We start from the raw sequence: 23172 nt of genomic DNA on the forward strand, positions 1-23172 counted from the left end.
AGGGTGCTAAAGGCTACAAGCTGCACTTTAGTCTGCAGACTGATTAGTCCAAAACCAAAGACAGCATATACTTTAACAAATCATCTCCTCCATACAAAAATGTCTGCCATACTTGGCCAATAAAGATGATTCTGACTATTTGAGACACAAACTTTTTCAGAAAGAGTTTGTTCTTGAGCTTGTTGGAATCAAAAGGAACCTACTCTGGCTTCCTGCCACTTCCAAAGACATGCACCTGGGGATAGGTTGATTGGCAACACTAAATTGGCCCTAGTGTGTGAATGTTGTCTATCTATCTGTGTTGGCGCTGAGGTGGTGACTTGTCCAGGGTGTACCCCGCCTACCGCCCGAATGCAGCTGAGATGGGCTCCAGCACACCCCGCGACCCCAAAAGGGACAAGCGGTAGACAGTGGATGGATGGAACTTTGCAATAGGGACTGCTTTAACTTGTTTGCATTCTGTAAGGTTGAATTCATCATCGTCATCATCATCATACATAGTCTATGGGGAGTAGTGATCACACTGCTCCACTGCCCAAGTACCATGTCTGTTTGTGTGTAATGGAGACACAGACAGAAAACTAAGAGACAGCCCCCTCTGGTGACAGGACCAAGTTTTGCTTTACAGAGTTGAAACATCTTCAGCACTCAAATACAACATAGGTTCAACCGTTCCAGAAATACCTGCATGCAAGTATTAGCACGTCGTTTTGGCAACATTTGATTGCAAAAAAAAAAAGCTTAAAACTTAACAGACTACTGTTTGTTTTATGCAAGCCTTGTGTCTGTGAATAATGAATGACCAACATCATATATTTGTTATACAGATCTGTTTGCACAGCTGTTACAAGTCGTTTCTCATTTATATTAAACGTGCTACAAAGTGGAACATAAATGTTGAACAGTGAGCATTAAAATATTAATGAAGTGTGGAATTAACTGCAGGGCTGTTGTGTCACTGATAATACAGAATATTGTACCCCTATAGGAAGATGTATCTTTAAAAAGATATACTGCACAGAGTCCTCCTAAATGATTGAACATAACGTGCACTCGCTACAAAAAGAATTAACATTTTATTCAGACTTAGGGCCCTAAACCGCCATGCACAATACAATATAATCAGCTATAAAATTTACTTCATTTCACCTTTGAAATAACTAATAAAGATGAAATCCAAACATTTATACAAATTAAAGAAAATATGAGAATTGAAAATGGCTGATGTACTAGAGGCAAAGAAGTGGTTTCTTCAAAATTATTCCACTTAAAAACTTTGTATTTTACAAGAAATCATCAAACTACATTTCATAACTTTGTAAATATTTAGTTTTTTGGAATGTAGGTCCCACAAATAAAGTTGTCTACATCTAACACAATTTAAATATACAGTATATATTAACTTAATAAGCAGAGGGCAATGTCAATGATTGGGCTCCATCTCCTTCCATATCTTCTAAAATAGCAACAGAACTATCCGTCTAATGGAGAACTATAAAACACTTTTGCAGTACTCGAGACAGGTAACGACAAAATCAAGTGTTCTACAGCCAAACTAATACTTCAACCCAGTGTTTGCAGATTAAACCATACACAGGTCTCTACAGAATATCATCAATAAAAAACACATCTTCACTGAAGACGCCCAAGTGTTAAGTTGGAGATGAAATGACCATGGCACAGTATCTTCACATTCAACCATGTCAAGCCAATGACCAGCTCATTTCCAGCAGGTCTCTGACTAAAACTTAACAACTGTACTTTGGTTGTCTTGGTCCATTCCCAGAAAAAAAAAAGCTTCTGAAAAAGGTCATACAACTCAGCAGGATCATTTATCTAAATAATAAAACTGATAGAGAAATCATCAGCAACCTGGCCTAAGTCTGAAAGGACATTTGTCAATGCAGTTATACCACTAAAAAAGCAGAATAGCAATTAAAGCTAGTAATTGCAATGGCTGTGTGTTAAAAACAACAAAAACAAAACATAAGCTCAAGTATTTTTCACCAACTTTTTAACTGCAAGACACTTGAAAACAATGGAGCAGTAAGTGTGTTTGCTGCATATTTAGATATTAGCTAGGTGAATAGTTTATGGTGGTGATGCTCTTACAGTTTAAAATGTACATTTTAATTACAATAGTCACACAAACCCTACAGCTGGGCTATTCAACTAAATAGTTGAACACATTTCCAGAAAACTAAGGACCAGGGGGCAAGACTTATTCTTATTGTGAGAACTAGTTGACTCTGCAGTGGACAATTGTTCTTGGCCTATTTATTTGATCAGTTAGACATTTCTGAGTAAAATAGTCCTGTTATGCAAAAAATACAAGTGTCCGCCGTAGTGGACACTTGGCTTTAGGATCTTAAAATGTCAATGCAAAGATATGTCAATAGGTTAACACTATTAAGGTTCCTCTATACAACAGGAGCCCTGTTTCAAAAAAATTGTTGCAAAAATGTTTTTCTCCCAAGCTTTAAACTGAACTAGGGTGGCCGGTCTAGTGTCATTCCCGGGCCGCCAGTTGACTAGCACTGCCCTACAGTATTAGAAGGGTTGCTATTTACTAGAAACAAACTTTAGGTATTGACCTCTATTGAGCTACAAATGTGTTGATTTCTAGGTTCAGCATGGCAATCAGAGACGTGCTGTCAGAAATACTCCCAATACATTTCATTACAACAACGCTATTAAAGTCTTCAGCGCGATCAGTTGTAAGTGCAAGGGTCATTCACTTATTGCCATCATATTGTGGACTCTTGCCTTTTGAGAGGTTGAGCTTTAGTCTTTCCCCTTTGACCTTGACAATGAAGAACAGAAGATACCGATGGTACAAAAATCAAACTAAAGGAAGTCTGGTTGCACTAGCTATTAATGTAAGCTAAGTTGTGTTAGCTTTCAGTGATGATGCACATCAGCGCAACCTACTGAGTCTTCAACTGTCTATTAAGTATTTTGGGGGTGAGGTGGGGGCCGTGAAAGAGTTTACGGGTCAGACAGTCAGGCGGTTGTTGGAAGGCTGTAGGGGGCTCCATGAGGCTGTGTGGCCAGATGTGTCCTGCGAATATGCAGATGTACGACTATCGCAACAATCATCTTTGCGGATCCCGGCCGTGCACAAGCGACGGTGCCTCAGCAGCCTGTCTGTCCGTGAGAAGGTCTGCAGTAGATAATAGAAAGAAAGTTTCAGTCAGAGTGGGACTTTAACATGCTACCTTTTCACGTTAAGGCGCAGATGAGACAAAGTAACACACATTACATGCACTGGCCACCATATTAGATCATTGTTATAGTATTTTTACTAATATGACCTTTGAGCAAAGGTCTTTTAGTATATGTCTTATCTATGAGTGTACAGTATGTATAGGATATGTGCAATACTGTTAAGTAATTGTTGTTGAGATTTCCTGTCGATATACTGTTTGCTGTCATTGTGGCTTTTAAGGCATTCAAAGATTTAAGGATCCTTGAAATGCCTCAACATTTATGGCACAGTAGCTGAGTCCAAGACATATTGTGAGATAAATAATGTCTATCCTACCCCTCACATTTAAATAACCATTTCTACTAGGGGTGTAACGATTTACCTTTAACAATGATTCGATTCGATATTTGTGGTTGCTGATACGGTTCAGAACAATATGATCCGAAACAATTCAATACGTTGAAATCGATTCAGTCACTTTTTATCCAAAAATATCAACCAGTGTGACTGTGACGTAAATAATGAATCCCGGACACGGCAGGTAAAGTTTCCTATATTTCTGTTATTTCTTGTAAGGGAATTATGTATACATGAATTATGGATACAAACAAGCAAAACAACAATTAATGGCCAATACATTGACATCTTATTTGAATAAAGTGCAACCAACACTTTAGGGTGAATTAACAAGAGGAAATATTTTCTGCTCTTATTTTCAATATTACATTTTTTTTAATAAAAGTACAATAACCAACATTTTAAGAGTAGATTTACCTGCTAAATAATGTTCCCCGACCCAGCCATACAGTATGTGTTCTCCGCTCTGACGTTGCCACCGAAGAACAGGTGTGTACCCAGGTGTGTGGAAGCATGTATGCCCCCTCATTCTGCTGATGGTGTTGGCCCCTTGCTTCCTATTTTCCATAATCTCATTTATCCATCTCTTCTATTAGTTTCTTTCTCATGACATGACTTCTCCTTGTGTTCCTGGAGTCTGTGTGTTGCAGTAACTTGCTCCGCTGTCACTTCCATTGTGTCGGCTACTTCTTCTGTGATTTAAAGTTATGTTGTGGCTTTATCGTTGTGTTGTGTCGTTGGTATTTATTGTGGCTTTTGCAATCGTGCGTTAGCTGAAAGTTATGGTATTTTAATGCAGTGAAGAAGAGACACAGTCAGAGATACACTCTGAGACGCCCAAACTCTCACGGTTCTAAGTTCACTAGTCTGCCGCACTCGCACATGTTACACACCCCAGCACTAACTCTTAAAGGCACACAGACACACATGTCACAGATATTACACAATTGTCTTGTGGCATTAGCGTTTGTTATGACCTTTCTCAACCACCGTATATGTCTGCCATTTTTGTTTTGATGACGCCACAGATGGGAAAATATACTTAACATTTAACATATTTATTATTAAAAGTGCTAAACTTGATTTAAATCAATTTTTTTCTAGTGTTGATAAAATGGATGATTCCTTTTTAAACAATCTTGGATCAATAAATAGCCCTTTAAAGGCAAACTTGCAGAGCACTGATCGATATACTTGAAATTTAGGAATATAAATCGATCTATTGATGTATCGATCAATCGTTACACCCCTAATTACTACTACGGCATACTGAAGCAGGGTGTGATCCCCTACCTCCTCTTAAGGTAGTGGTAAATAACAATGGCACTCATACTAAATATTGACATTTCAGCCACAATTTGAACTTGTTCATTGTAACGTGTACTCACTTAAGTTGAAACCATTTAGACATACAGTAGTACCTTAACTTATGAGCTCATTAGGTTCTACTAACAAACTCAACACACGTATCTCAAATCAGCATCGCCTATTGAGGCTCGCAACTCAAATGTATGCTCACAGCCTAAAGCTTAACAAAAAGCAAATGGACAGCTCGTATCTTAAAATACTTCTACATGTATGTTGAATTATTTTTAAAGGCCAATAAATCAATACCACTATACAAGTCGTATCCAATTGCTATAATTTTTGCCCCTTAAAAAGATATAAAAAACTGGTCGATGTGAAGAGTATAATCACTCGTGTGAGATACTGTGGATGGTGAAGATGTGATGGCCGGTGACTGTAGAAAGCATGGGTGACAAACCTGATTGCAACGATCACACTGGTATGGCTTCTCGCCACTGTGTACCCTCTTGTGTCGGTCCAGGTGGTAACGCTGAATGAAGCGCATCTCGCAGCTGTCACAAGCGTAAGGCTTTTCCCCTATGAACATTCACAAGACAGAATGACTTGTATGTACTTCTCAGGGCTGACACATGAACACCTCACATTATGCTTATTTCATCTCTTAAAATGTTTCTTTTCTATAACTTATTTGTTTTATTCATGGGGTGTCCAATAGAACCATCAGTGAAAAGAAGCAAAAGTATTAAATTGTGGCTCCCCACCTGTATGTGTAAGTATGTGTCGCTTAAGGTGGTAACTGCTCCGGAAAGCTCCATAGCAGTGGTCACAGATGAAGTTCTTCTGAACTTTCAAAGCACTGTCATCGTCGTCGTCCATGTCAAGTTGCTGCAATAAAGGCTATCGAGGACATAAAAATAAATTTCTTCTGACTCCAATCAAAGTGTTTGATGTCAATGTGCTCAATTTGACTAACTCTGAGAAGTGAATTCATTATTATCCATACAGTGTATTTAATAGTATGGTGCATTATTGTCTATGTTTGAGGAGAAACACATACCCGCACTTCCTCCTTGACTTTGACAGACCCAGATTTTTTGTGCTTTTTCTTATGTTGCATATTCTTTCCATCCAAAATTCTTGAGGTGTGGTAATCTCCATCCTTTTGGATCAGCTTGGAGACAAAATAAGTTGTCAAATTTTTGGCGGCTTTCAACAAATACAGGAGTACCTCAGTTTTAGTCAATATGGTAATCTGTTCCGAAAGGCCCGACAAAAATGGAGCAATTTTTTCAATCCAACTAATCTGTTCCTTACACCAAAAAAAAATACATAACACATTTTATATAGAATAAATCTTGTCGTACTTTCATCTTTGATGGCAATAAAGCATTCTATTCTATTCTGAAGAATTCTAGTTTACATGCAGAAAACAATGCAAAATACATACAAACAAATGACTGAAATGCATAAATCAATATTGAACATCAGTTTTACCTTTATTGAAGACACTTGTGGGCAAAGATGGCGATGATTAGCAGGGGAAATGAGGAAAGGAAAACCAAGCTGATACTGCTTTCGTGTTCGAGTTTTTTCTTGAGTTCAAGAATGTTTCTCACTTATTTTATCAAAGTGCTGGCACTTGAGGTATATCCAAAAATGCATGGTCAGCAACTCTGTGCACTGCTCACGCTACTTTATTTACATCAACTAATGCAATCACACGCATATGCTTCACAGCGCTTTACGGCACAACACGTCATACTGTTATGACCCTAAAACCAGCAGTATGCCACAACTTGCAACTTTCTTTGGGTCTATAATGGATTATTTTGAAACTGTACTCAGTAAAAAAGCAGTCGTGAGATACTTCCTTTAGTGACTTCAATATGCTGATTTATACTTAGGCAGACTGACTAGTTTCTTAAATGCAAAGTTTAATGGGATACCAGAGATAATATGAAAACAGGGGCAAACTTTAGGCTTTGTTTTTGGAAAACTAAATAATACAAAATATGGGGTAGACGAAAACTGAGGTACCACTGTAGCATTGCATGATTTTTATTTACAAAGTATACACAATAATAGCAGAAATTAAAAGGCCTAGCTTAACTTCAGGTCTATACAAAACTGACTACAAAATCAGACTCTTTAAGGCTTATTTCTCTCACCAGTGGTGGACAGCTTCCTGCAGACAAATGGCCAATGTGCGCATGGTGACCTTGGTGTCCATGGTGGTTATGGCTATGGTGTGAATGGGTATGGTGGCTCTCGGAACTGGCCCTGTGCCCATGACCCATGTGTGACATCATCTTCTTCTGACCCGGAATGTTGTTGGCTTGCATCAGGGCCATGCTGGAAAACACCGCCTCACAGCCCAGCAACCCCGCCTATAAACACCAACAACAAATCACAGTAGGTTGTGGAGTGAATGAGTGGGAAAAGAGGGTGAAAAATGGAAGTAAACGTGAAAGAAAAATAGGCTTCAGGGCTGGGAACACAACTTTAAAAATTGTTACTCTACAGATGAAGAGACTTTCACTGACCCATTTCATTTGGCCTTGAACAGAGTTGTTTGAATGGTGTGTCATCGCCGTGCTTTGAATGTGTGTGTATTTGAGGGGGTACAGAGCTGACTTCAGTCAGATGAGGGTTAACAGAGGAGACCACACCCACCCAAATCATGAAGGCCAAAGCCTGAAAGTAGAAGCATGAGAACATAAAGCTACATGCTTCATTCAGGAGCTGGAATCCCAGGTGTATTTTATTTTCATCTGATATCCCATCAATCAAGGGCATACAACAGGTTAGAGATTTAGGTGTAGCACTATAATATGTGCATTTTATCCACCGGTTATTAAGTCAGCCTCGATGGTTTGGTGTACATTATATGATTGGATGGCCACCAGAAAATAATAACAAAAAAAGAAACAGATAGGGGTATTGAATAATGAAATACAATGATGCATCATTGTTGCATTGATAACACTTGTGTGAGAGAAATATTTAAGTCATGAAGCAAGCTTCAAAATACATATTTTAGCTGCTGCTTTATTTTAATGATTGCAAAAACTATTTTTAAATAAGATGGTTTGTTTAATTTCTATGTTCAGTACTGTGGATTAAAATGCTATTCATGTCATGTTATTTAAAGTATTTAAAATAAGCAGTACCATAAAACTTGTCTGCAACTTTGCCTGCAATTTAATAAAATAAACAAGTGTTCTTTGTCTAGACAGAACACACAAGGGCATAGTATTTAATACAAACTTACACAGGAAGTGTACAGGTAACGGAGGTTTTCTGAAATAGACAATGTGTTTTGAACAAAAACACTGAACTGTTTATCCAGAAGAAGGCTCTCTCCCCCTGGAATGCTACACAATATTAACATTTACAATACCGGTACATCTTCACATTCCTATTCCCTTTTCAACTGTAATGTTATTTTTTCATCATGTATGCAGTAGTTACATTCTAAACCTGGGACTAGTCCATATATACACATACATACATACATATACACATTCGCGCGCACACACACACAACACGCACACACACACACACACACACACACACACACACACACACACACACACACACACACACACACACACACACACACACACACACACACACACACACACACACACACACACACACACACACACACACACACACACACACACAGTGTTCCCTTGTTTAACGCTGGGGTTACGTTCCAAAAATTACCCGCTTTAAGTGAAATCCGTGTAGTGGAAGGTAACTTTTTTTTCTCCGTTTTTTTTGTGTTTCGTTCATTATATATTTTTTTCGTTTACACTATATGGTTTTTCATTTACAGGATGTTTTTTTCCCCATTTACTATTCATGTTTTTTTGTTTACAGGTTGTTTATTTATTTATCATAGTTTTTTTTCGTTTACAGTACTGTGTATGTTTTAAGGCTGTAAAGCCCCCAACCACACTTTATAAACTTTTCTCAGACAAGCATTAACATTTTCTCACATTTCTCTCATTTAAACACTTTCAAAGTTCAAACCTTTGTGGATTTAAAAAAATAAGTACAGTACACTACGGTATTAAAGAATGAAACCAAAGATCAAAACCTGTTTTTTAGGGCTCTAGGATTTTTTTACCTATAAATAAGCCCGGGTTCTATCATAAAGCCCGCAGCATTTCCACACATAACCAGACTCACACAATCATTTTGGGCCTTAAATCCTGCGCTTTTGGCTTCGTCCTGCATTATAAAGGTGCGAGAGGACATTCGTTTCCAAAATAAGCGTGTCTCATCCATATTAAAAACTTGTTCAGGATTATATCCCCCCGCCCCCACAGTACGCATTCTGTACTGTACAGGATACATGGTATGAAGAAGATTGATTGACAATGGTCTACAGTCCTTTAGCGAATCAGGACGCAGAACACAATGCACATTCATACGCTGTAAAAAAAAAAAAAAGTATGCGACACTGTAAAAAATTACACACACTAAAAAACCCTTTGTAACAGCAAGGCCGTGTAAAGTGAACCGAGTTGTAGCGAGGGAACACTGTATACAGTCGTGGTCAAAAGTTTACATATACTTGTGAAGGACATAATGTCATGGCTGTCTTGAGTTTCCAATAATTTCTACAAGTCTTATTTTTTTGTGATAGAGTGATTGGAGCACATACTTGTCTGTCACAAAAAACATTCAGGAAGTTTGGTTCTTTTATGAATTTATTATGGGTCTACTGAAAATGTGACCAAATCTGCTGGGTCAAAAGTATACATACAGCAATGTTAATATTTGGTTACATGTCCCTTGGCAAGTTTCACTGCAAGAAGGTGCTTTTGGTAGACATCCATTTAGACAAAATTGGTGCAGTTCAGCTAAATGTATTGGTTTTCTGACATGGACTTGTTTCTTCAGCATTGTCCACATGTTCTCAATGGAGTTTAAGTCAGGACTTTGGGAAGGCCATTCAAAAACTTTAATTCTAGCCTGATTTAGCCATCCCTTAACCACTTTTGACGTGTGTTTGAGGTCATTGTCCTGTTGGAACACCCAACTGCGCCCAAGACCCAACCTCCGGGCTGATGATTTTAAGTTGTCCTGAAGAATTTGGAGGTAATCCTCCTTTTTCATTGTCCCATTCACTCTCTGTAAAGCACCAGTTCCATCCATCCATCCATCCATCCATTTTCTATCGCTTGTCCCCTTCGGGGTTGCTGGAGCCTATCTCAGCTGCATTCGAGCGGAAGGTGGGGAACAAACTGGACAAGTCGCCACCTCATCGCAGGGCCAACACAGATAGACGAACAACATTCACACTCACATTCACACACTAGGGCCAATTTAGTGTTGCCAATCAACCTATCCCCAGGTGCATTTTTTTGGAGGTGGGAGGAAGCCGGAGTACCTGGAGGTAACCCACGCAGTCACCAGGAGAACATGCAACCTCCACACAGAAAGATCCTGAGCCCGGAATGGAACTCAGGACTACTCAGGACCTTCGTATTGTGAGGCACATGCACTAACCTGGCAGCAAAACAGGCCCAGAGCATAATACTACCACACCATGCTTGACGGTAGGGATGGTGCTCCTGGGATTAAAGGACTCATCTTTTCTCCTCCAAAACATATTGGTGGGTATTGTGGCCAATTTTTGTTAATCTGACATCACATAGACAAAGATAAGACGTTCTGGAGGAAAGTTCTGTGGTCAACATACTTTTGACCCAGCAGATTTGGTCACATTTTTAGTAGACCCACAATAAATTCATAAAACAACCAAACTTCATGAATGTTTTTTGTGACAAGTATGTGCTCCAATCACTCTATCACAAAAAAATAAGAGTTGTCGAAATGATTGGAAACTCAAGACAGCCATGACATTATGTTTTTTATAAGTGTATGTAAACTTTTGACCATGACTGAAATATTTATATATATATATATATATATATATATATATATATATATATATATATATATATATATATATATATATATATATATATATATATATATATATATATATATATATATATATATATATATATATATATATATATATACACATATATATACAGTGGGGCAAAAAAGTATTTAGTCAGCCACCCATTGACAATCAATGGGTGGCTGACTAAATACTTTTTTGCCCCACTGTATCTGTATATATATATATATATATACACATATGTATATATACACGCACACACAAATATATACACACACACACATACACATCCATCGATATATACACATCCATCGATATACATACATACATACATACATACATACATACATACATACATATATATATATATATATATATATATATATATATATATATATATATATATATATATATATATATATATATATATATACACATATGTATATATACACACACACACTTCGGTACCAATGATTAAGAAAACGGTAAAGCGTCCCTCAAAGGCCGATTCCCTAGAGACGGACAAGCGGTAGGGAATGGATGGATATTCCGTTCATGTACAGAGCCTCGGTTCTTGGTTATACTTGAGGGTCACATTCGTTCAAATGTGACTCCTTTACAACTGTGCAAGTTTGCTAGCTAGCAACTTACCCGAAAACAGGCTAGGCTTTTACTCTTTAATCGTCAAGAGGAACTGCATATGAAAAGACTGGAGATTATGCTCCCGGTCGTCTGTTGTTATTTTAGCAGAATCTTGACACAGTGAAGAAAAAGACGGAGTGCGCGCTACAAGGCTAAAGGCTAATATGCTAGCCAGTTGCTCGGGTTGGGGGCTCCTCTAGCAGGACCCCCCAACCCCCGCCCGAGACAACACAACAACAGCCAGGCAGGGCGTGCGGCCAACAACATAATACGTCCATCTATGCTAGAGCCTTCAAGCACCCTCTTATTGAAACAATTGGACGAATAGGCGGTCACTGTACATAGGTAGCGACTTCTTACCTTTTAATTCTGATAATTTTGTGGATTAATGCTGGCCGGAGTTGTATTTCTTTCTCAGTTTACAAACAGACAGGAAAAGCCACCGGAAGTGTTCCCCCGAGGCTCGTTGTGATTGGTTAAAAGCCCATCCACGTGATTGAATCAAATGACCTATATTTGCGGCCATGTTTTTCTGAGGAGCTGGTGGAGTACAATATAATCGGAGAATGCCATGACAAAGAAGGTGGTTCTCATTTTACATTATAAATTTAATCAGGACTTGGAGAATGCCTTCAAACTGTTATGTCTTTTAGGAAAATTCCACATCCATAAATCCATAGCCATGTCATGCAAACTATTTTTGGGGTTTTATTCTGAAAGGAAAAACATGTATAATTCACTAATGACAAAGGAATACAAAATGGTGATAATAATTTCCCATGTTCTAAAAACGATTACCATCAAAGAAAAAAGAATGTGTAGTTTTTGATACTTGTATTTGACTTTAGTTTTAATTTTCAAGTGTTACCCCTCGCACATGTTTTTATTTATGTGTTACAAGTTCTTGTTAATGTACAAAATACATGGATATTGTTATTTTTATTGTTAAATGTTTGTTTTATTCTGATATTTAAAGTTTGAGAAAAAATCCCATGTTTTTGATTGATTGATTGAAACTTTTATTAGTAGATTGCACAGTGAAGTACATATTCCGTACAATTGACCACTAAAAACATCCGAATACGTTTTTCAACTTGTTTAAGTCGGGGTCCACTTAAATTGATTCATGATACAGATATATACTATTTTCATAATACAGCCATCACACAAGATAATCATCAGAGTATATACAATGAATTATTTACATTATTTACAATCCGGGGTGTGGGATATGGAGGGGGCGGGGTGTTAGATGTATCAACACTTCAGTCATTAACAATTGCATCATCAGAGAAATGGACATCGGAACAGTGTATGTCTGACTTGGTAGGATATGTACAGCAAGTAGTGGACACACAGAGAGAGATCAGAAAGTATAAGAAAAAGTGTCTACATTTGATTATTTACATTTGATTATTTGCAATCCGAAGAGGTATGATGTGGAAGCGAGGGCGTTAGTTTAGGGTTGAAGTTGCCTGGAGGTGTTGTTTTAGTGCGGTTTTGAAGGAGGATAGAGATGCCCTTTTTTTTACACCTGTTGGGAGTGCATTCCACATTAATGTGGCATAGAACGAGAATGAGTTAAGACCTTTGTTAGATCGGAATCTGGGTTTAACGTGGTTAATGGAGCTCTCTCTGGTGTTGTGGTTATGGCGGTCATTTACGTTAAGGAAGTAGTTTGACATGTACTTCGGTATTAGGGAGGTGTAGCGGATTTTATAGACTAGGCTCAGTGCACGTTGTTTTACTCTGTCTTTTGATTGATTGATTGAGACTTTTATTAGTAGGTTGCACAGTGAAGTACATATTCCGTACAATTGACCACCAAATGGTAACACTCGAATAAGTTTTTCAACTTGTTTAAGTCGGGGTCCACTTAAATTGATTCATGATACAGATATATACTATCATATATACTATCATCATAATACAGTCATCACACAAGATAATCACAATTAATTATTTACATTATTTACAATCAGGGGTGTGGAGGGGGGTGGGGGAGTAGAATATGGACATCAAGTAGTGGACATAGAGAGAGAGAGAGAGAGAGAGAGAGAGAGAGAGAGAGAGAGAGAGAGAGAGAGAGAGAGAGAGAGAGAGAGAGAGAGAGAGAGAGAGAGAGATCAGAAGGCATAAGAAAAAGTATCTGCATTTGATTGTTTACATTTGATTGTTAGCAATCCGGGGAGGGTGTTAGTTTAGGGTTGTAGCTGCCTGGAGGTGAACTTTTATTGCGGTTTTGAAGGAGGATAGAGATGCCCTTTCTTTTATACCTGTTGGGAGCGCATTCCACATTGATGTGGCATAGAAAGAGAATGAGTTAAGACCTTTGTTAGTTCGGAATCTGGGTTTAACGTGGTTAGTGGAGCTCCCCCTGGTGTTGTGGTTATAGCGGTCATTTACGTTAAGGAAGTAGTTTGACATGTACTTCGGTATCAGGGAGGTGTAGCGGATTTTATAGACTAGGCTCAGTGGTAGTTGTTTAACTCTGTCCTCCACCTTGAGCCAGCCCACTTTAGAGAAGTGGGTAGGAGTGAGGTGGGATCTGGGGTGGAGGTCTAGCAGTAACCTGACTAGCTTGTTCTGAGATGTTTGGAGTTTTGATTTGAGGGTTTTGGAGGTGCTAGGGTACCAGGAGGTGCATGCGTAATCGAAAAAGGGTTGAACGAGAGTTCCCGCCAGAATCCTCAAGGTGCTTTTGCTGACCAGAGAGGAGATTCTGTAGAGAAATCTCGTTCGTTGGTTAACCTTTTTGATTACCTTGGTTGCCATTTTATCACAGGAAAGGTTAGCCTCTAGAATGGAACCTAGGTAGGTGACCTCATCTTTCCTGGTGATAACAATGTCACCCACTTTTATGGTGAAGTCATTGACTTTCTTGAGGTTGATGTGGGACCCAAACAGGATGGATTCTGTTTTACCCAAGTGTATGGATAGCTTGTTGTCAGCGAGCCAGGTGCAAGTTCTACAGAGCTCAGCACTGAGGATTTTCTCCACCTGTGACTTGTCCTTGCCGGATACCAGCAAGGCAGAGTCATCCGCAAACAAAAACAATTCACAGTCGCATGCCGATGACATGTCGTTTATGTATATTAGGAACAGTAAAGGTCCCAATATACTGCCTTGGGGGACTCCACAGCTCACCGAGAGGGGGGGGGGGGGGGGGGGGGGGGGCACGGTGCCGTTCACCTCTACCACCTGCTCCCTCCCCTCCAAGTAAGATTGCATCCAGCTCCATGAGTTTTTGTTAAATCCAGTTGCTCTGAGCTTATCCAACAGTATAGCGTGGTTAACGGTGTCAAAGGCCTTCTGAAGGTCCAGCATGACCATGCCGCAGTATTTGCCCGCGTCCACCTCATGTTTGATGTGGTCGGTCAGATAGAGAAGGCATGTGTCAGTGGAGTGGTTAGTTCTGAAACCGGATTGGAATTTGTACATGAGTTTATTAGTGGCAAGGTAACTATCGACCTGTTCATAAACAATTTTTTCCATTACTTTCGAAATGGAACTGAGAATAGAAACAGGTCGGTAGTTGCCAGGTTCCAATTTGCTTCCTTTTTTAAAGAGGGGAGTTACTCTTGCAATCTTAAAATCTTTTGGTACTTGGCTTTGTGTAATTGATAGGTTTATTATGTGCGTGATGATCGGGGCAATGATGGAGGCAGAGTCCCTGAGGAATCTGGAGGGAATATTATCAAGGCCGGTGGCCTTGTTAGGGTGGAGCGCGCTCAATTTTTTAAACACCTCATCAGCTGTGACCATTTCTAATTTGAAATCATCGTTGGATACTCCTAGCTTTCTGTAGAAGGCTTTAATGTGTTCTACACCAAAGCGACCAGAGTGGTGGGACAGCTTGTTGACAAGGGTTGCGGCTATGCTGGTGAAAAAGATGTTAAGTCTGCTAGCTACCTCCATTTAGTCTGTAATGAGGGAGTCACCCTCCTTGATGCTGATGTTGGTGAGTCTTGTTTTAAGTTTCTGGCTTTAAGTTTCACCCTGAGCCAGCCCACTTTGGAGAAGTGGGTAGGAGTGAGGTGTGATCTGGGGTGGAGGTCTAGAAGTAACCTGACTAGCTTGTTCTGGGATGTTTGGAGTCTAGATTTGAGGGTTTTTGAGGTGCTAGGGTACGTATGTATACATATGTTACATACAGTCGTGATCAAAAATTAACATACACTTGTGAAGAACATAATGTCATGGCTGTCTTGAGTTTCCAATAATTTCTACAACTCTTATTTTTTTGTGATAGAGTGATTGGAGCACATACTTGTTGGTCACAAAAAACATTCATAAAGTTTGGTTCTTTTATGAATTATGGGTCTACTGAAAATGTGACCAAATCTGCTGGGTCAAAAGTATACATACAGCCATGTTAATATTTGGTTACATGTCCCTTGCAATAAGGCGCTTTTGGTAGCCATTTACAAGCTTCTGGTTGAATTTTTGACCACTCCTTTTGAAAAAAATTGGTGTAGTTCAGCTAAATTTGTTGGTTTTCTGACATGGACTTGTTTTTCAGCATTATCCACACGTTTAAGACAGACCTTTGGGAAGGTCATTCTATAACCTTAATTCTAGCCTGATTGAGCCATTCCTTTACCACTTTTAACGTGTGTTTGGTGTCATTGTCCTGTTGGAACACCCAACTGCGCCCAAGACCCAACCTCCGGGCTGATGATTTTAAGTTGTCCTGAAGAATTTGGAGGTAATCCTCCTTTTTCATTGTCCCATTCACTCTCTGTAAAGCACCAGTTCCATCCATCCATCCATTTTTTGATTTTAGGTGGTCCTGAAGAATTTGGAGGTAATCCTTCTATTTCATTGTCCCATTTACTCTCTGTAAAGCACCAGTTCCATTGGCAGCAAAACAGGCCCAGAGCATAATACTACCACCACCATGCTTGACGGGAGGAATGGTGTTCCTGGGATTAAAGGTCTCAGTTTTTCTCTTCCAGACATATTGCTGGGTATTGTGGCCAAACAGCTAAATTTTTTGTTTCATCTGACATCACATGGACAAAGATCTTCTGGAATGGCTCAATCTGGCTAGGATTAAGGTTTTAGAATGACCTTCCCAAAGTCCTTATTTAAAAGTGTGGACAATGCCGAAGAAACAAGCCCATTTCAAAAACCAACAAATGTAGCTGAACTGCACCAATATTGTCAAGAGGAGTGGTCAACAATTCAACCAGAAGCTTGTAAATGGCTACTAAAAGTGCCTTATTGCAGTGAAACTTGCCAAGGGACATGTAACCAAATATTAACATTGCTGTATGTATACTTTTGACCCAGCAGATTTGGTCACATTTTCAGTAGACCCATAATCAATTCATAAAAGAACCAAACTTAATGAATGTTTTTTGTGACTAACAAGTATGTGCTCCAATCACTCTATCAAAAAAAAATAAGAGTTGTAGAAATTATTGGAAACTCAAGACAGCCATGACATTATGTTCTTTCCAAGTGTATGTAAACTTTTGATCGCGACTGTATATGTTCGCTATTTTCAATTAGTTTAATCTATTGTATTACACACTGATAATGAGGTATCAACTGCTCGCTTTTTTTCAGTGGGTTTATTACACCTAATGTATAGACGTTTTTTTTTTTTTGTCAAGATTTTAAATAAACAAAATGTGCTTTTCCTTGGAGAACATCCTTGACAGTTATACAAATACTATTGTAAAATAAATATTTAGAAACACCATCCATTTTCTACCGCTTTTTCCTCTCGGAATCGCAGGGGGTGCTGAAGCCTATCCCAGCTGCACTTGGGCGGAAGGCAGGCTGCACCCTAGACAAGTCGCCACCTCATCGCAGGGCCAACACAGACAACATTCACACACATTAGTATATGTATATATATATATATATATATAATAATATTGATTATTATCAAGACCATTTCTTATGATTAAAAACTGAGCATTATATCTTCCAAAAGGCAGACTTGGAAATAGGGTTGAAAAGTTTAAAATTAAATTTCACTGCCCGTTATTGGATTTATGTTGAGGCTCGTAGAAGATATCACCATAATTGTTGAATGTGAAAAGTAGGGAGGCATCATACCCAAAGTTTCCTATGAAAAGGAATGTTTAAAAATGCCTCAGTTGGTCTCTAACAGAAAGTCAATTCTCTCAGGAGGCAGTGCCCAGTCGTTTTGACTAAGCAGGGAGTGCAGGTAAGCGGCAGTGGCCTTTTTCCTCTGGCATATCCTCCAATAGTTTAGCATTGCAAACGCACGCTCCTTAAGGATGGAATGGTCCTCTTCGATCTGCTCCAGCTTCACCGTGGGGATTTCCAAAGCCAGCCTGCCGATTTCTCTCCAAGATCTTCCCATCCCGCATGCGACGATCATCAGCTGCCTTTCCGACACGATGGGAGAATCTTCTGAAAAGCGGAGACACATCATGCGGGTGCTGCATGCGTTCACAGAAACAGTTTTGTGATATTTCACCTACCGTTCTTGCACATTTTATTGTGTGTAATAGTCTCATGTTTAACATCAGGAACAAACTTTCTTTTTCTCTGGGTATCTTTGCCATGTAAGAAGAGAAAAGAGAATCGTTTCAGTATCCAACAGAATTTGAAATGATACTGGTAGGTGATATTTTACCGCACGCCAATGAGTCGACTTGCTGATTCTTCAAACAGTCCAGCATCGGGAACGTTTCTTGCAGCGGTGGCTCCTTCAGTAACTCCAGCAGACCCCGTGCTGACACAGGCCCTCTCTTGATGATGTGATCAAGGAGCTGCACCACTTTCTCACTTGAAATTCTGCACGCTTGCACCTGCTCGTATCCGGCGGGAGACAGCAGAGAACGAGAGTCTGCGTGCTGCACAACAAAGTCAGCATCCGCGCTGAGAATTTCTATCAGCTTGACCTTTTGGCTTCGGAGAAACCGGGTAACATCCATCATGTTTAGGCAGAAAACCCTGGGAAAGAAAAGTTTATATGAAATATTACATTTGTCAAATGTAATTGAAGCATCTCTCCATCTGTTTTGTAGGTCAAGTACATTTAGTTAGGTCACTGGGGTGCAACATTACCTTGTTGCCATTTGTACAATATACATTTGTACTACTATGATTTCTCTGTTTGTGTGATTTATGGCACATAATCAGTTGCTAATGCACATTTTGTTCCTAAAACTTCCATTTTTTTTTTGTCATTGCTTGTGCTGAAAATCAACTTAGAATAAAAAGCAAGAAATTTCTGAAGTTAAAAAACATAACCCCCGAGAAGGTGGTTGGAATATACACTCTGCTTTATACACTAATTATACCAAACGATCAAATTGGCGCTTGTTTCACTTTGAGGGAACGCAAAAGCAAGACTTCCTGTTTGTTTGCGCACGTCGTCTTTAGGCTCTTTTATAACACTAAAAACACAAGAGAGCATGCACAAAAAACAAATTTAATGCAACTAAATAGAAGGGGAGAGTAAAAGAAATTCACGTTTACCGTAAAAGAGTTGAGATATTTTGCTGTCACGTACGCTTCTTCTTCTTCTTGGTTTAATGGCGGTTGGCATGCAACCTTCTGCTTTGCGTTACCGCCACCTTCTGATATGGAGTGTGGACGAGATGGAACCCTACTTTAAAGTCTTTTATTTAACCCAGTTTGAACAATATATATTTTTTATATAATGCTATGTATTCTACGTGTTCTGAGTGCAATCCTTAAATATCGTCCACTACTAACGTAACCTTCTCTTTCGCTAATGTATTTCCCTTTCTCTATTGTATTTCCTACATTGTATTAAAACATGTCTTACACTTTCTATCTGATGGTAAGAGTCACACAGCCTGTATTATGTTTCCCTATCAATTTCAATGAACTGTTTAGATATGTATGTCCTAATCTCATTCTAGTAATAATGTCTTATTCCGTCCTATTTCTATTGCCTCCTCTCATTACACCTTCTCTCCTCTGGACTTTGTAATACTCCATTGTTTCCTTTATCCAATTATCTAGCCACTTTTTATTGTGCTCTATCTTAACTATATTCTTCACTTCTTCTTTACTGTGGTTAATCTCCATGTTTACTTCTGTTTTAGGGGTTGCTTAATTGCTTTGCGTACCTATGTGGATCATTCACAATTTTTACAACAGAAGAGGAGATGAGTAAGCCCTGTACAACATAACAACACCTGTTGGAATGGCATCAAATACAATGGAACGTTGTTTGGGAGTCACAGGGACCTTAAAATTATTGGTAATGAAAACGTTTACCTTCCTTATTGAAAAGCTGACTCACAAAAATAATATCATTCTTGAACCCATTGTTGATGAAAAGAGATTTCATTTAGTAACATGTCTTTATTGTTCCAAATGAAGTATTTCGTAGGTGAGAAATTGTGATTGTATATAAGAGCAAAACGCCGCTTATTTGTTGTGTTCCTTGTTCTCCCCCGCACCTCCCCTTCCTCCTTCCAAGACGTGCATGCACGTATGAGAACATCCATGATTGGTTGGTTGTTTACTATGATGAGCCACGATTGGTTAGAGACAGGCCAATCAGAGGCTAGATAGGGCGGGTCATCGAACCAGGAAGGGAAATCACCTAATGCGTGCCTGCAAATGTATTTTTTTTTAATCAGAGTTTGATACATTTTGTATTATTTGCACAGCTATGTTATTTATTTTCGGTAGAAATAATATTTTTCATTTTTTTTATGTTATGTTATTCTGTACTACTTAAACAGTTTCTTTTATGTGCTGTTAATACCCATCTTGACTAACTGGGTTAATAAAAGTGCCACAGACTGTTTACAATACAGTTGTCATTCACTTTAATTTGGCTGAATATGGCTCAAAAATGAATATCTTTATATGTATACTTTCACCGAAAAATATATCGAGATATATATCGAATATCGAGTTTAAGTAAAAATATATCTAGATATACTTTTTCGTCCATATCGCCAAGCCCTAATTTATATATAATCTTACAATGTTATACCATAATTTTTTCCTCCATTCTCCTCCTTCATCACCTTGGTGCACTCTTTTAGCACCCGACGTTCCTTCATTACCTCCTCTGCCCTTCTTTCCTCTCTCCCTCTAGTCCTATCCATGTCCATACCTTCCTCATACATCCCGTCACTATCCCCTTCCATCTCCATCCAGTCACAAAACAGATTATGCGCAACCGCCAAAAAGTCATCCACCGATTCTTGGTCTACGTCTGCTTCCGTCCCTTCTTCTTCTTGTGATTTTATGGCGGTTGGCAAGCAACCTTGTGGTGAGCATTACCGCCACCTACTGTAATGGAGTGTGGATTGAGGTGGATTCCTACACTAAATTATTTTATTTAACCCAGTGTTTTTAAAAAATGTGTGTATTGCTTTATAACCTGTGTGTTCTGAGTGCAATCCTAATATATCTTCCACTGCTAACCTAATATTCTCTTTCGCTAACTTATTTCCCTTTCTCTATTATATTTTCTACAATGTATTAAAACATGTCTTACATTTTCTATCTGTTGGCAAGAATCACACAGTCCTGTAGCATGTTCCCCCATCAATTTCAATGAACTATTTAGATATGTATGTCCTAATCTCATTCTAGTAATAATGTCTTCTTCCTTCCTATTTCTATTGCCTCCTCCTCTCATTACACCTACTCTCCTCTGGACTTTGTAATACTCTCTACCTTTTGTTTCCTTATTCCAATTATCCTGCCACTTTTTATTGTGTTCTATCTTAATGATGTTCTTCACTTCTTCTTTACTGTGCTTTATCTCCATGTTTACTTCTGTTTTAGTGGTTCCTTGTTATGCGTACTTATCAGCTAATTCGTTCCCCTCAACTCCTACATGAGCAGGAACCCAAAGAAATGTTACCACACCTCCCGATTTATTTATTCTGTAAACTGCCTGAACTATTTCATAAACTAAATCTTGTCTTGTTTCTGACGCTATGTTTTTTATGCTAGTCAATGCACTGCTGGAGTCCGAGCACACGACTGCTTTTCTTGCTTTATTTTCTTCTATCCAATTAATTGCCATATAAATTGCTACCAATTCTCCCGTAAAAACAGATAATTCATCACTAATTATTTTATTTAATACTATGTTTCCTTGTGGAATAACAGCTGCTGCTCCTACCTTATTATTTATAGTTTTTGATGCATCTGTGTACACCATGATGTTGTCTAAAAACATTTCCTCAATCCATTGTTCTATCTGGTAACTATTTAAATTTCTATTCTTTAGTAATTGCATGTTTACATTTGGGGTTTCATACATCCACGGTGGTATTGCGGGGATTGGTACTGTAGGGCTAACTTTAATATTATCAATTTGAACTTTATTACATCGGTCTCCTATTATCCACCCAAAACTATTCATTTTTTTCTTCTCTTTTTCTTGGCAGTTTAATAGTACTTGATGGGTTGGATGTCCTTGCTTGGACCCTTTTAAGTTTGCCCAATAAACTACTGACAGTTGATCTCTCCTCATATCTAAAGGTTTTTCATTCATCTCTACTTATAATGCTGCAACTGGGGTTGATTTAGTAGCTCCACAACATAATCTTAAAGCCTGTGATTGGATCCTATCTATTTTCCCAAGTAATGTTTTTGCAGCAGATTGATAAATAATGCATCCATAATCAATAACAGATCGTATTAAACTGATGTATATTGCTTTCAATGTCTGCCAATCAGCCCCCCAGTCTTTACCCCTCATTATATTTAACACCTTTTTACTTTTCTCCACTATTTTGCTGATGTGGGTTGACCAGTTAATATTTTTATCAAACCATATACCCAAATATTTAAATACTTGTACCTCTTCAATATTTTCTCCATAGAGTTTAATTTGGATCTTGTTTTGTACTTTCCTCTTTGTAAAATTTATATTTATGACTTTTGTCTTTCCAACAGAGAATCAATCAATCATCAATCAATGTTTATTTATATAGCCCTAAATCACAAGTGTCTCAAAGGGCTGTACAAGCCACAACGACATCCTCGGTACAGAGCCCACATACGGGCAAGGAAAAACTCACCCCAGTGGGACGTCGGTGAATGACTATGAGAAACCTTGGAGAGGACCGCATATGTGGGTAACCCCCCCCTCTAGGGGAGACCGAAAGCAATGGATGTCGAGTGGGTCTGACATAACATTGTGAAAGTCCAGTCCACAGTGGATCCAACACATCAGCGGGAGTCCAGTCCACAGCGGGGCCAACAGGAAACCATCCCGAGCGGAGACGGGTCAGCAGCGCAGAGATGTCCCCAACCGATGCACAGGCTAGTGGTCCACCCGGGGTCCCGACTCTGGACAGCCAGCACTTCATCCATGGCCACCGGACCTATGCAACTCCCCCTCGCAAGGGACAGGGGAGAAGAGGAGAGAAGAAAAGAAACAGCAGATCAACTGGTCTAAAAAAGGGGGGTCTATTTAAAGGCTAGATTATACAAATGAGTTTTAAGATGGGACTTAAATGCTTCTACTGAGGTAGCATCTCTAACTGTTACCGGGAGGGCATTCCAGAGTACTGGAGCCCGAATAGAAAACGCTCTATAGCCCGCAGACTTTTTTCTGGCTCTGGGAATCACTAATAAGCCGGAGTTCTTTGAACGCAGATTTCTTGTCGGGACATATGGTACAATACAATCGGCGAGATAGGCTGGAGCTAAACCGTGTAGTATTTTATACGTAAGTAGTAAAACCTTAAAGTCGCATCTTAAGTGCACAGGA

At 38.9% G+C, this 23172-nt stretch overlaps 3 protein-coding genes across 8 annotated transcripts; all 3 read right to left on the bottom strand.

The window, feature by feature from the left end:
- Nucleotides 1–512: 512 nt before the first annotated feature.
- Nucleotides 513–11938, bottom strand: znf740b (zinc finger protein 740b). Of its 4 annotated transcripts, none has more exons than XM_062052012.1 (7): nt 11820–11934; nt 7417–7567; nt 7042–7260; nt 5931–6044; nt 5635–5770; nt 5331–5449; nt 513–3163 (listed from the first exon to the last, which is right to left on the bottom strand). In XM_062052012.1, the coding sequence occupies exons 2-7, from the start codon at nt 7459–7461 to the stop codon at nt 2996–2998; spliced, it is 801 nt and encodes a 266-aa protein (XP_061907996.1). In that variant the 5' UTR covers nt 7462–7567; nt 11820–11934; the 3' UTR covers nt 513–2995. The 4 variants fall into 4 exon arrangements, with proteins under 4 accessions (XP_061907996.1, XP_061907997.1, XP_061907999.1 ...); XM_062052013.1 differs by lacking the exon at nt 11820–11934 and adding an exon at nt 11469–11678; XM_062052015.1 differs by lacking the exons at nt 7417–7567; nt 11820–11934 and adding an exon at nt 11469–11676.
- Nucleotides 11939–12497: 559 nt separating this feature from the next.
- Nucleotides 12498–14667, bottom strand: LOC133653025 (uncharacterized). The gene is made up of 2 exons (XM_062052016.1): nt 14652–14667; nt 12498–14580 (listed from the first exon to the last, which is right to left on the bottom strand). The coding sequence occupies exon 2, from the start codon at nt 14538–14540 to the stop codon at nt 13656–13658; it is 885 nt and encodes a 294-aa protein (XP_061908000.1). The 5' UTR covers nt 14541–14580; nt 14652–14667; the 3' UTR covers nt 12498–13655.
- A 2261-nt stretch (nt 14668–16928) lies between these two features.
- Nucleotides 16929–20665, bottom strand: zgc:174906 (uncharacterized protein LOC571548 homolog). 3 transcript variants are annotated; one of them, XM_062052019.1, is made up of 4 exons: nt 20551–20665; nt 18079–18398; nt 17924–17998; nt 16929–17852 (listed from the first exon to the last, which is right to left on the bottom strand). In XM_062052019.1, exons 2-4 carry the CDS (start codon nt 18380–18382, stop codon nt 17569–17571), a joined length of 663 nt encoding a protein of 220 aa, XP_061908003.1. In that variant the 5' UTR covers nt 18383–18398; nt 20551–20665; the 3' UTR covers nt 16929–17568. The 3 variants fall into 3 exon arrangements, with proteins under 3 accessions (XP_061908003.1, XP_061908004.1, XP_061908002.1); XM_062052020.1 differs by lacking the exon at nt 20551–20665 and adding an exon at nt 19698–19918; XM_062052018.1 differs by lacking the exon at nt 20551–20665 and adding an exon at nt 18927–19608 and having other exon boundaries at nt 16931–17852.
- Nucleotides 20666–23172: the final 2507 nt, after the last annotated feature.

The sequence above is a fragment of the Entelurus aequoreus genome, linkage group LG07 (assembly GCF_033978785.1).
Source record: "Entelurus aequoreus isolate RoL-2023_Sb linkage group LG07, RoL_Eaeq_v1.1, whole genome shotgun sequence".
NCBI lineage: Eukaryota > Metazoa > Chordata > Actinopteri > Syngnathiformes > Syngnathidae > Entelurus > Entelurus aequoreus.